The following is a 13,155-nucleotide window of genomic DNA, read 5'->3' on the forward strand; positions in this document are numbered from 1 at the left end:
AATACAGACAGATGGTCCGGGTTGGGTGGAAACACTTTTCATTTATACTGCAGGCAGCAAACATTTTCTACTGAGAGATTTCAGTCATGAAAGCTTAAAATATAAAATCCTCCCACAAGCTCTACTAAATAAGCATGTGTGAGCTAAGAGGGCATAAACAACGTAGTGCTTTGAAAAACCTTAAAGGTGCATGACACCTATGCAACTTTAATGTATTAAAGGAGCTATATATTTGGTTTTGTAGTGTACATTACTTTGTACCCATCTTTTAACTTGTTTTAAATATTTTTGTCACGTTACAGCCCAAACTTCATTGAATTTATTGTGATTTTAAGTGATAAACCAACATAAAGTAACTCAGAACTGTAAAGAGGAAGGGAATGATACACATTTACCTTTTCTTTCCAAAAATAAAAACCTGGAGTGTTCACATCCCATGAACCAGTACGCTGTAGAACCATCCTTTGCTGCAATTACAGAAACTACAGAAGAAAACAACCCCCACAGCTTGATGCTGCCACCATCTTGATTTGACCAGATAAATTTAAAACATGGATATGTTTTGATCTAGGCCATTCTTTTGTAGCCCTGGTTGTACGTTTGGGGTTATTTTTTCGCTGGCTTATCTCGCAAACTCCTTGGTCTTCATGATGATGTTTGTTCACTAATGCTCTCTGACAAACTTCAGAGGCCTTCACAGAAAAGACGTGTTTATGCAGGGGTTAACTCAATTTTAGGTGACTTCTGATTGCATTTGATTTCACTGTATTTAGTTTTTGAAGTATCAGCATAAATGGGGACACAAATCCCCCAACACACTTTTTGGATAATTATGTTTTGACATCATCATTTTAGGATACAGGGTCATAGTCAAGGCACTGAAAGTCAAATTTATGACTTTGAAATCAAAATTATCTGGATGTTATGTTTATGTCTTTATATCTGAGAATTCTGATTTTAAAAGTCAAAACAATTGGTCCGAATATCATAATTATGACTTTGCCGTTCCAAATTATGATTCTGAGGGTCAGAGTAATATGTCTAAATTTCATACTTAAAATTATGACTTAGAATCTCATAGTAAGGGAATTCATAGGTGAAATGTATTATTTTTAAGCTAATAATTATGATGATATATTAAAAGTTAAAAAGTCAAAATAACTTCGTTATTTCGTATCGTATGTGTATGACAACATATCTCATTGTTTACACATTGAAAGTCAAATTTATTAGTTTTAATTTTATACTGGTGTAGGGAGCTTAGTTTTGGCTAAATTTAAGGTTATGACTTTGCAAGTTAAAACATCATGAAAGTTGCTTTAGAGGTATTTAACGCGTCATCTCTTAGGCCGTAATTGAATTCCACGCGTGGCCTGTAGAGGGCAGCAGCTCCCCTCCGCGGACAACCACCTGCCCTTAATCTCCCAAGAACAAAACAGAGGGTCGCCATCTTTGAAATCAGGAGGAGGGTTGTTGCAGCGCAATATTTGAATTAAGTTCGGTTTAATTTCCACAACACTGAAATAAAGCTGCATGGCTAACCGAAATATGCACCAAGCGAGGATGCTGGGCGCCAACTCTCCTCAGCCGGGGAGGCGAGGGACGGACTCCCCGGCCTCATCGGAGCCGACGCCGGCGAACAAAGGCAGCCCGGCCCCGCCGCAGCAGCAGCAGCAGCAACAACAGTCCCCCGCGGCCGAGCAAAGTGAGGAAGCCGCGGAGGAAACAGGGGAAGGCCCGTCGAAATGGACTCTGGACATCGCGAGTTTTCGGAAGCCCGGAGAGAAGACGTTCACCCAGCGCTCCCGCCTCTTCGTCGGCAGCCTGCCGCTGAGCATCACGGAGGACGAGTTCAGGAACCTGTTCGCTAAATTTGGGAACGTCAGCGAGGTGTTCATCAACAGGGAGCGGGGGTTTGGATTCGTTCGCTTGGTACGTTCACGTCGGGACCGAGCTGGTTTAAACGTCCCCCTGTTTTCCCGAATGTGTAGTTTGAATGAGGACATTTCTCATGCGTGTTTTCCAGCGTTTACTATGAGAATACCGCGGGCGTGTTGTGCTTTAATCAAAACGGCGTCATGAAAACTATAAATCCTGTTTTCAGATGGCTTCCAGACAGCTTGAAGAACCAGAAGACGTAGAAAGTGCTGCTCAAGTCATATGAGATCCCGTACTGTGTAGCAGCACTCTAGTTCTGCACAAATACCGCGAGAATTCATCTTGCAGGCGAGGTTAAGGTTTTCTGGCACACATGGTGGTGGCATAATCATGCTGTGGGGAAATGTTAAAGGGACAGAGAAGCAGGCCAGACTTTAAAGGGACTTAATAGATGGAGCTGCAAAAGACTTCAGACTCGGTCAGAGGTTTAGTTTATAGTTGAATAGTTGGCTGCTTTACAAATGCTCCATCATTAACCCCATAACTGGTAACTGGTATAGGTCCTCCTCCTTTTCATCAATGACATCTCTTTTGACCAACGGTGTTGATCCCTCTGATCTGATACACCGGAGTGCTAATCACCGTCCGTTAGAACGAGTCGCTTTGAAGCCACCAGCCGCCATATTGGTACTCCCTATTTTCCTCCAGTAACTAGGGAATATGTGCTCTACAGCATCGAATAATGAGGATTTTCTCATGTTAAGGGGGTCTTAAAACTTTTAAAATGTCAAATGCCATATACTTTTATGTTATGCACTAAAACTATCAAGTACTGAGAAAGTCATGTGCTTTTATATATATATATATATATATATATATATATATATATATATATATATATATATATATATATATATATATATATATAAACATTTATAAATATACAAATAAAAATATACAAAAACATATATACATATACACCTATATTTATTTATATATATATATATATATATATATATATATATATATATATTTATTATGAATAACATGTAAAATATTTCAGCACCTAATTTCCTAGTAGTTGATAGTGTTAGTACATCCACTGACTGTAGAATTACCTGTGAAACGTTTTCACACAGCCAGAAAACTGCTTGTTGTTGCAACCAAATCATATGGGATTCTGTGAGAGTAGGGAGTAGCAAGATGGCGGCCAGTGACTTCAGTTTTTCAGACCTATCAGCACTCCAGTGAATAAATAGAGATTAGTGGACTGGACACGTAAAACTCCATTGCAACAGCACGTGTAAAGCTCACCAGGTAGCTGTGCTCTCTGTGCATCCTTGTGTGTAAAAGTCAGATTTTGGTGTAAGATTTTAATTTTCACCAGGAAATCTGCGTAAAGCAGCGGTGTCAGACTCATTTCTATATTGGGCCACTTTGGCATCATGAAGCCATTAAAAGGGCTGGTTGCACCTGCATAGATGACATTTCGTTCCAGTTCACATAGAAATGTAAAAAAAAAAAAACCCCGTGCGACATAAGATTAGCACCCTTAGGCCCTTTTTAACATTTTATCTGCAAAAAAAGTTGATATTGGGGTGAGTTAAATTTTAAACTCTGGGTCACTTTTTCTCATTTTGGACATTTCTGGGTTGTTTTAATGTGTTAGGATCAACATTGACTACAGGAGGCACAGTTTCACTCACTTTGTACAATTTAAAAGGAGATATGCCTCTGCTTTATGACATGATATGCCTTTTTTTGGCTCTTGAAGTTTGACACGTGTGGCGTAAAGCTTCTGGGAAGACCCAAATGGCAACAGAAGCAGCGGTGGAGTTAGTCACAGGAGTGACTGTTTTTTTTTTTTTTTTTTTCTGATTACGTACTTATCAGAAAATCTTTGGAGAGCGCCTGGACACATATAATTTGTGTGTTCCTACTTCAATAACTAAAAACAGCTTACCAGAACACCATACTGGACTTCTTAGTTTAAAATTTTAACGTGTTACCTTTACATAGACGCAAAGCTTTTACTTCAACACCAAAGAGTTATATTATGCAAACAGAATAGCTTCCAGGAAGGCAATTTTTGTTTTTTTCTTACTTTTTTTCTTGTTTTATCTTAGTTTGCGTGGAGTGTTTCTGTTTGTATTTCGTTGTAATGGTGTGAAGAATATTGCATGATTCAAATAATAACAAAAATACAAGAAAATATGGTTAAATCGCATTCCGTTTGCAGTCTTTCGTCACCTGCAGTTATGTTTTTGCAAAAAATAAACGATGTGGCTACCGTGCGATGTGTCCACCAGAGGGCGCATTGACAGAATAAATGCCTTACAGCTCACTCAAGTTTAACAATTTTCTAATACATGTTTTTCGTGCAAAATAATGACAGATGATAAATCAAACCATGGTATTTTGCAGGGAAGGATGGAAATACGTTTTTTTTCTGGTCCTTTTTAAACTAATAACACATTTCTTCTCGGATGCCCTGGATGATGATCGACCTTTGCTTTCACAGGAAACCCGCACGCTGGCAGAGATCGCCAAGGTCGAGCTGGACGGGACAGTTTTGAACAACAGGCCGCTAAAAGTCCGCTTTGCGACGCACGGAGCAGCGCTCACCGTCCGCAACCTGTTGCCAGTGGTGACTAACGAACTCCTGGAGGAGGTAGGTCGGAGGTGAATTTGAGCACATCGGATTGGGGCTTTCTGTGCGACAATAGTCAATAGCAAAAAAAAATAAACCCACCCTCTGTGTCCCCCTTAAGGCCTTTTCTCAGTTCGGACCTGTGGAGCGAGCGGTTGTTGTGACAGATGACCGCGGCCGGTCCACTGGGAGAGGCATCGTTGAGTTTGCCAACAAAGTCGGTGCTCGTAAAGCCCTGGAGCGGTGCAACGAGGGAGCCATGCTGCTGACTACGTAAGGAGGAGGGGGGGTGGTTCAACACACTGAATTAAGTTAGATTGTTTAATGGGACTGTCTGGGAGGGAGAAGCAGAGGGGCAAAATGCTCCAGTACTTTCAATATACCTGCCCTTAGACTTCAGTATCACATGGGGATTATTTTTATTGTGAAGCAACAACAGGACAAAATAACAGAAAACGTCAGCGTGTATAAGTGTTGGGTGCCTTTCAGAAAAGGTGTGTTTATACTGAGAGATCCTGCAACATTTAGGATGTACATATATTGACTTCATTTCAATGCGGTACCGCGCGCGAGCTATTTTTAGAAACACAACGTCACGATGACGTCACATCACGTGGTACGCAGTGGGACAAACTCCTGAAAAGCCGCCGTTGTTTCGCTGTAAGAGACGTGCGTTAGCCTAGGTTTTACTCGGTAAACGACTGCTTTTTCCAAATCTAAGACCATGGTTTTTAAACATTGTTGCTATGGAACGTGCAACAGCGACTCGAGGTACGCTGATCGGCCGCATATGAAGGATGTTTTCTTCAAGACTGCCAAGGAGAAATGTGTGTGCTTGGAACACCAGGGCGGTCGGCCTACACAACAGTTCAACCCGGAAAAAGTTACCAAATTCAAGTACATATGTAGCAAGCATTTTGTCGGAGGAAAGGGCCCAACCGAATAACATCCTGACCCAATTCCAGCGACATCAAGTCAAGGTAAGAGTATTTTGGTGGCCGACATGTTAATAAAGTAGCGCCTGCTACCATGACAGCATATAGGCTATCATGGTAGCAGGCGCTAACATGATAGCCTGCTACCAGGCTTACTCAAAAACATTTCAAATGAGACAAACATTAAACATATACCCATTCCTGGACGGTGATTGCAAACAACAACAACAACAAAAAAAAAAAAACGGCCGACGCTGCCATGATCGCCGCGCAGGAAAAAAAAAACAAAGCTTACCGTTCATCAACTCGGCCAGTTTTCCGGTCTTTTTAAGCCCTCGAACCTCAAGCCATCGTTTGAGCTGAAGGTTGGTGTGTTCTTCGACAGTTCGACCAGTAATCCGTGCGCCTGGGACATCGTCTTGGGAAAGTTTAACGGCTGTAAAGTCGGTCATATCTGTTATCCGTGCGTTCTCTCCTGTATGCGTTCTCTCCTGTATGCCCTACCTAAGCGGCAAAAGGGGCGTTGCTCTTGAGACGGTGACGTCACGTGCGCGGTACCGCATTATGGGGCTTTTGACTGTGATTGGTTTATGGCTGCAACTAACGATTATTTTGATAATTGATTAATCGGTCAATTATTTTTATGATTAGTCACTGAGTCGGACAAAAATCAGATTTCCACTTCTTTTTTGCCAAAATACAACATTTCGACTGACAGAGCAAATAAACGCACAGAAAACAAGTTGCTACCTAGGTGTGCTGTAATAATAATAATATTAGGTAATAAATAATTTTGCTTCAAATAAAGAAGTTTATGTTGACCAAATTGTAAATCAATCATTTAATAGTCAATGTTGTCTATATGAACAGTGATTTAACACAACAGAAGTGAAGCTGTAAAACTGGGGTGTCAGATGCAGTGTTGTGCCATTACGCACAGTTTTAAGTTATTTAATGTTTAATAAATAACTCTCTGTCTGTTAGGTATAATCTGGTGAATATCAGCCCCAGAGCTGATATTAGGACAATCATTGAAAGGATGATTCGAGCACTGGTGATCTTTTACCAGCAAACTCTGCATACATATGGAATAAATGAGTGACAACTTCTCTTCAAGTTCAATAATTTATTAACAGAAATAAAATGAACATCCAAAGAACATCACTGTATAATGCTGTTTATCTGAATTAACACCATATTCCAATCAACAAGGCTAGTGAGGCTTAACTAAACTATTAAGCAAAATGAAAATAAAAAGAAGCTAAGCTAATGAACTTTGTACACACAAAAGAAACAAAGAAACAAATAAAATAGTTTGAAAACCATCATCAGAATGATTCATTGAATCCTGCTTCACTGCAGATCCAAGTTAAAGAACCAAAGTTCATCTTAAAAAATGTGGATGAGGTCAAATTAGCTTAACTCATTTAGAACAACGTTTGGTATGTGTTTCAACTCGTTCACAATGCAAATCCTGAGTCAAACAAAACATTTGATAAAATAACATTTTAAAGAATGATTTGCTCAGTAAAATCTGTAACTTTAGGACACTTGATTTTATTAATGCAATAATTCCTCTTGGACGCTAGGGGGCGCTGTAGCGATCGGTTGCCTGATGGGTGATTCCTAAAGTTATACAAAACACCATTAAATCGACATTAATCTTCCATATTAATGAGGTGATAATGCTCATAGCACTATCAAACGATGGCGGAGTGAAACAAACACGAGCATTATGTTTAAAACGAACATAGTTACGTTGACTTGGTGGCAGCACAAATGTTACCCGGAGAAGACTTATAAGCCGTATTTATTGGTAATGAGCGGACCGGACAACACAAACATCAATATCCCATTAGTGGATTAAACCCTTATGGAAATAAAGTTTGTCATAACCACGAAAACACATCAGCAAAGCTTGGTTTCCATGTTGCTAGCAGACGCTAGCCTGTTAGCTCCAGGCCTTTTTCACTAAGTCATACCCTAAAATAAAAACCATTTTAAAAGGGCAGGAGTGTACTCAGCTTGGCCCATCCTGCATGTTTGCAGGTCCCTCCAGTGTGAGTGTCCCTCCAATGCTGCTGTTGAGCGTTTGTGCGTGGACAGGGGGGGTTTATACAGTGACCCCCTGCTGTGAGAGGGAGTCCCCTGAGGGCATTTCAGTAGATTTAAACTTTTGTATTCCTCGTGGCGATTGCACAGCAGCCGTTTGGTTGAACCTCAGCCTTGTGCTAGTGCACCTAAGGAAAACTGGGCATAACAATGCAACCAGTGCAAAAACACCAGTTATGAGAATTAAATAAACCTCCAGCCCATTTCGTAGGCTGTTTAAGCACATGCTGCATTTTATGTAAATACTACACTGTAGGTAATTTTCCTGTAAAATAACAGTAAAGAGCTGGCAGCAGAGACGGCAGTAATATACCATTATTTTTACGGTATTCATCCGTAAAATGATTTTACAGTACTAGACCGTAAACCAGAAATACGGTATTTTTCTGTATTTCTATGAGTTACGGTAAAAAGCTGGCTGCTAGGACACCAGCAATATACTGTAATTTTAGGGTTTTCATACCGTAAACTGACTTTACAGTAGTAGTCTGTTTTCTCACTGTGTTCAATGATTTCACAGTCTAATAGAGTAAAACATATTTCTATTATTTGGAAATTACAATAATATTCTGTTTAAGTTTACTGTACAATAATTCAGTTTAGCAGTTTCCTAAAATATCAACCTTGAATACATGCAATCAATATAAGAACTTCATTATTCTACAGACAGTTCCTCAAGCATTATTATGAATATTGTGCAAAATAAGCAATAAAATGAAAGAGAATCAAAATAACTTATTTCAAAAGGCAATATAATACTGAATACTGCTACTTTCAAAAAAATTGAGAAAAACCCCCCAGAAAATAAACCCTGTTGGGTGATGCTGATATATCGAGTAGTAAACAGAGACAGCTGACTAGCTGACTTTGAGCCAATGTCAATATTATTTAACATTGTCTTTAACACATAAGTTTGAACACTTGTTCAATAACATTATGTCTCGTTTTTTTCTGTAAGTGTTTTTAATTTGAGTGTCTCACCAAACTTTCATTATGGTTACATAACAACAATAAGGACTCATGAAAAGTGAGTTTAGATCTCTGCTCCTCTCTCCCATAGAGTACCTTCACTCAGCAAATTAAAACTTAAAGCTTAATCAACAAGTTATTACCATCAGAAAGAAATTGTACTCCGATTGAGAGGGTTGGTGCGTGGGGGAGGAGGGGTCACTGTGGAGCTGTCGTGAAGTTATGCACGTTACTTATTTTTTGTTTTTGTGAAGCGCGACATGCTCCCTATCTTTTGAGGACTTATATTGTTTATATAATTTAGTACAAAAAAAGCAGAATTTGAAAATGCCGCCTCAGCTCTGCCTCCGCCTCGCTGCGTTCAACTCTCTCTGCAGTCAGTCAGTCAGCACTGATGACGCTCTGCAGGTGAGGTAAACACCTCTGCAAAACAAATCGACAACGAAATTCGTTGCCAGTGCTTTTAATTGTTGATTTTTAGCGATTTTTATCGATTCGTTGTTGCGATTGGTTGCTGCACAACCTTTTAGGGACTTCATAGCAAAAGGCCTGGATACACAACGGTATATCCACATGATCATGTCGTCACCATCTTAGACGGTTTAGTCCAGATCCATCACATAAAATAAGATTAAAAAACATATATTAGAGGGAGGAATGTAACAAAAAATAGGTAAAAAGCCAAGGGGAGAATACTTATCAAGGCATTTTATCATAATAGATTTATTACACATAGAGTGAAAGATTTCAACCCTAAACTTTTATAATACACTTTTTCTTGTTGGTCATATGTACTATTCAAATTTTATGAGAAACTGAATTGTGTTTTATTAATTTTTTATCTGAAAGCCACCACCATCAAAATGACTAGAAATAAAGGCTTGAAATATTTCACCGTGTGAATGAATGAATCTATCGTTCAGAAATAGATAGGGCTGGGTGATATGGATTAAAAATTAAATCTCCGATTTTATCATACCAAATCCGATTAATCGATTTTTTTCCCCTCCTTTTTGTTCCATAAAAAGAAATTAAAGAAATTATTTTAAAACCTTGCTTTTTATGTCAAGCATTTCATCAGGGAGTTGACCTGAATTCAAAGTGCAACTAAAAACAAGCTGTGAAACATGTAAAACAAGATGGCAGCCGTGCCATTATAAACAATGAAAATATAACAAAACATTTGCTGCTAGTGGTATTACACAATGAGCTAAGAACAGGCTTCACTGCACTTGTGAACATCAAACTAAGTTAAAAAAAAGTGAATAAGTAAATGAAGTACCTCGTATTATGGTAAAAAAAAAGTTTCCACTTAACAATATTTTGACAATGCATTTGCCTAAACATATATTCAGCATCACATGCTGTTCTCTTCATGGAAACCCAATGAGTGTATTGGCAAAATAAAATCCAGATTCTTCAAAAATGAAATCTTAAAGAATTGTAAATTCATATAAATCGATTAAATCGATTTATCACCCAGCCTTTGAAATAGATGACCATTTTTTTTAGATGTACCTGTAAACCTAAGCAGCGTAATCTTTTCTCAGTACCCCCTGTCCCGCCATCGTGGAGCCCATGGAGCAGCTGGATGACGAGGAGGGTCTCCCTGAGAAGATTATGCAAAAATCTCCCAAGTATTACAAGTAAGCAAGCTTTGATTATTTATATTTTTATTGCATTTGTTTATGCGGCGTCCTCAACAATCCCGCTTTTTCTCCTCGCAGGGAGCGGGAACAGCCGCCCCGTTTCGCCCAGCCCGGCACGTTCGAGTTCGAATACGCGTCGCGCTGGAAAGCTCTGGACGAGATGGAGAAGCAGCAGCGAGAGCAGGTCGACCGAAACATCAAAGAGGCCAAAGAGAAACTGGAGGCGGAGCTGGAGGCCGCCAAAAACGAACACCAGCTCATGTTGATGAGACAAGGTAAGCGACGAGGAGGGGGGGGGGGGTTCTGCTGTCCCTCTGCCGCGCAGCTTCTCATGGTCACCCTCCTTCTCCTCAGATCTGATGAGACGCCAGGAGGAGCTGAGGAGACTGGAGGAGCTTCGCAACCAGGAGCTGCAGAGACGAAAACAGATAGAAATGAGGTGTGTGAACAGGAGGATCTCGAGAAAGCAATCAGCATTTCTCATTACGGGATAATTCTATTGTTTCATTTAAGATGAAGGACTAAACCAATTGCAGCTAATATCGCAGGAAAGTCTTTCCATTAGTACGTTTTCAGATCAGCTAGTGATGCGAGGCTATTCCAGGAAAGCGAACCCGATCACAATCGGCCTGTGACGCCATTCTCTTTCTACCGTCGTCTGTTGTTTTTTTATTGGATCGGCTCGGTTTCAGTCTGAGCACCTTTGTCGTCAGGCACGAGGAGGAGCGGAGGAGGAGAGAGGAGGAGATGATGAGACACAGGGAGCAGGACGACGGGAGGCGCCAAGCGGATGGGTTCATACCAAGCTACCATGAAAACGTGAGTACAGACGGAGAGAGAGCACCTGTGGGTTTTAGTTGAAGCAGTTCATCCACAATGGCTGCTCAGGTATGACCTCAAGATTACTAAAAAGGCAAAAGGTCCATTTTTATACTTTATGCAAACTACTTTTGTGTTTTCTTTTTATTGCTTTAGCTGGTGTAAAACAATTTAAAGCGTATCCATGGTTGTAAGAGAGAGAAGGGACACCAGAAATATGAATAAATGAAAATAAAAGCATAAAAAACAAGAACTAAAACTATCAAGGTTTGATCCCTTGATGCAAATAAATTACTGTGACACAAGGTAGATGGAGGGTGGATTCCTGTGGTTTTACATAAAATCACATCTATCATGTTTTACATACGCAACCATTTTGCTCAGATTCTATAAAACAAATCTTTTTGAAGCCCAAGATGAAATGGGATCTTTTCCATCATGTGAATGTCATGTACATCAGCGCTAGGTGGCTCAACCTTTAGCTATTTTACGTGCTGCCATGAGCAGATCAGAAGTTATCAGTTTATCATTTTTGTTTAACTTTTGTCTTGCATCACCCAAGTGCCTAGAAATCTGCCAACTTTTGTGACAAAAATCTCTCCGCATTTTTCCGACCGAGCTCTCGCCGCGTGTTTGACTCTGAAGGTCGACTGAAGCTGACAGGTTTCTACTGGAATCATTACAACAACTCCCTGCCATTCTCGGGTTTTTGATCAATGGCGTCCGACCTGCAGGAATCTGTAAAAGTTGACTTTTTTAAACCAAACTGATTATGAAACTCTTTATTGACCCCTTGTGGAGGAATGTATGATAGGGACCAGTTTTAAATCCTTCGTTACTTCTGTTGGGTTTAAAGTCAGATTCATGAGCACACCATCCCAACGTTCTGGATCAGTCCACTACACTGCAAAAAAGGAGCTAAAAGTAAGTAAAATTTTCTTGAAATTAGTTTATTTGTCCTTGATTTGAGCAGATAAATAAGATTATCTGCCAATGGAATGAGTATATTTACCCCTAAAATAAGATAATTAGATAAACTGCACTTGAAATAAGATGATGGCGATGAGCTGTTCTTATTTTAAGTGCAAACATCTTATTCCATTGGCAGATAATCTTATTTACCTGCTCAGATCAAGGACAAATACACTAATTTCAAGAATATTTGACTTACTTTTAGTGCCTTTTTACAGTGTAGTTCTCAAAGTCTTATTGACCTTTCCAGGATACTTTTGGAATAACATGATGGAAACTTTTTGATCTTTAGCCCTAACCTTGTAACCTCTCCTATACCTATTATATTGATAACTAGTCACTTATTACCTCTAATCAGAGTGTAATAACAATAAACAATGCAGGTTAGCCTCCATTCCTGGCCTGTCTGTGTTGGTTTGTAATGATCGGCATGACAAAAAGCAATAAAATCTACCTATGGTATGAATATACGTCCTCTCACTCGGTAAGCTTAAGGTATTAACTTTGTCACTTCTATCCATGTTTCTTCGTCAAACGCCAGCCTGCATGTTATAAATATATATTTTTGCAAACTCAAGGTAAACTTGAAGAACATTTTCAAAGTATTCTTTGAATAAAGTTTCTTGAAAAACGAAGATTTTCCTCTAATAGCTCAGATAAAAGAGCTTCAGTGTTTGTGACCCACCTTCTGTCATCAACATTAGCCACAAATGTTGCGTAACTTCTGGTAAAGAGCATGTAGGTATTTTGGAGAAAATGGAGTAAAGCTCCTCCTACCTGCCAGGTTATGGCTCCTGTATAGATATCAAGAGGAGTTTGTTTCCTGTTTAGTTTGGTTTTGATTTTCGTCTCATCTTCTACTTCAAGTCAACACGTTTCATTGTATGTGTAGTGATGATAATCACTAAACTGTCTATAATTTCAAAAAAGTAGTATAGACTCAAAGAGACGAGCCAAATTCCCCCTCTGTGGGACTATAAAGGGAAATATTATATACCATGCCACTTGTTAAACAAACGTATGAAATATTTTATTTGCTGATGGCATAAAGATTAGAAGAAGAGTTTTCAGTATAAAACAAAACGCCTCAGAGTCCAGAATACGATTAGATGCTGTAAAATCAAACCAAGACGACGTTATTCTCAGTTTTGTTATAAAGTGATCAGGGTTT

The 13,155-nt window shown here is 39.4% G+C and overlaps 1 protein-coding gene across 4 annotated transcripts in view; it reads left to right on the plus strand.

The window, feature by feature from the left end:
• The first annotated feature begins 1,410 nt into the window (after window positions 1-1,410).
• pspc1 (paraspeckle component 1) overlaps window positions 1,411-13,155 on the plus strand; it is a 29,436-nt gene continuing 17,691 nt past the window's right edge. For 3 of the 4 annotated variants that reach the window (XR_004927982.1, XM_036128059.1, XM_036128060.1), the window contains exons 1-7: window positions 1,411-1,932; window positions 4,400-4,549; window positions 4,650-4,801; window positions 10,095-10,190; window positions 10,272-10,468; window positions 10,548-10,632; window positions 10,907-11,012. Coding sequence is in view for 3 of the 4 variants with exons in the window: in XM_036128059.1 (XP_035983952.1) it covers window positions 1,534-1,932; window positions 4,400-4,549; window positions 4,650-4,801; window positions 10,095-10,190; window positions 10,272-10,468; window positions 10,548-10,632; window positions 10,907-11,012 (1,185 nt within the window). In the remaining variant the exon portion in view is untranslated. The remainder of the gene's footprint in view (window positions 1,933-4,399; window positions 4,550-4,649; window positions 4,802-10,094; window positions 10,191-10,271; window positions 10,469-10,547; window positions 10,633-10,906; window positions 11,013-13,155) is intronic. The other variant, XM_036128058.1, reaches the window with a different exon arrangement.

Source organism: Fundulus heteroclitus, chromosome 24 (genome assembly GCF_011125445.2).
Source record: "Fundulus heteroclitus isolate FHET01 chromosome 24, MU-UCD_Fhet_4.1, whole genome shotgun sequence".
NCBI lineage: Eukaryota > Metazoa > Chordata > Actinopteri > Cyprinodontiformes > Fundulidae > Fundulus > Fundulus heteroclitus.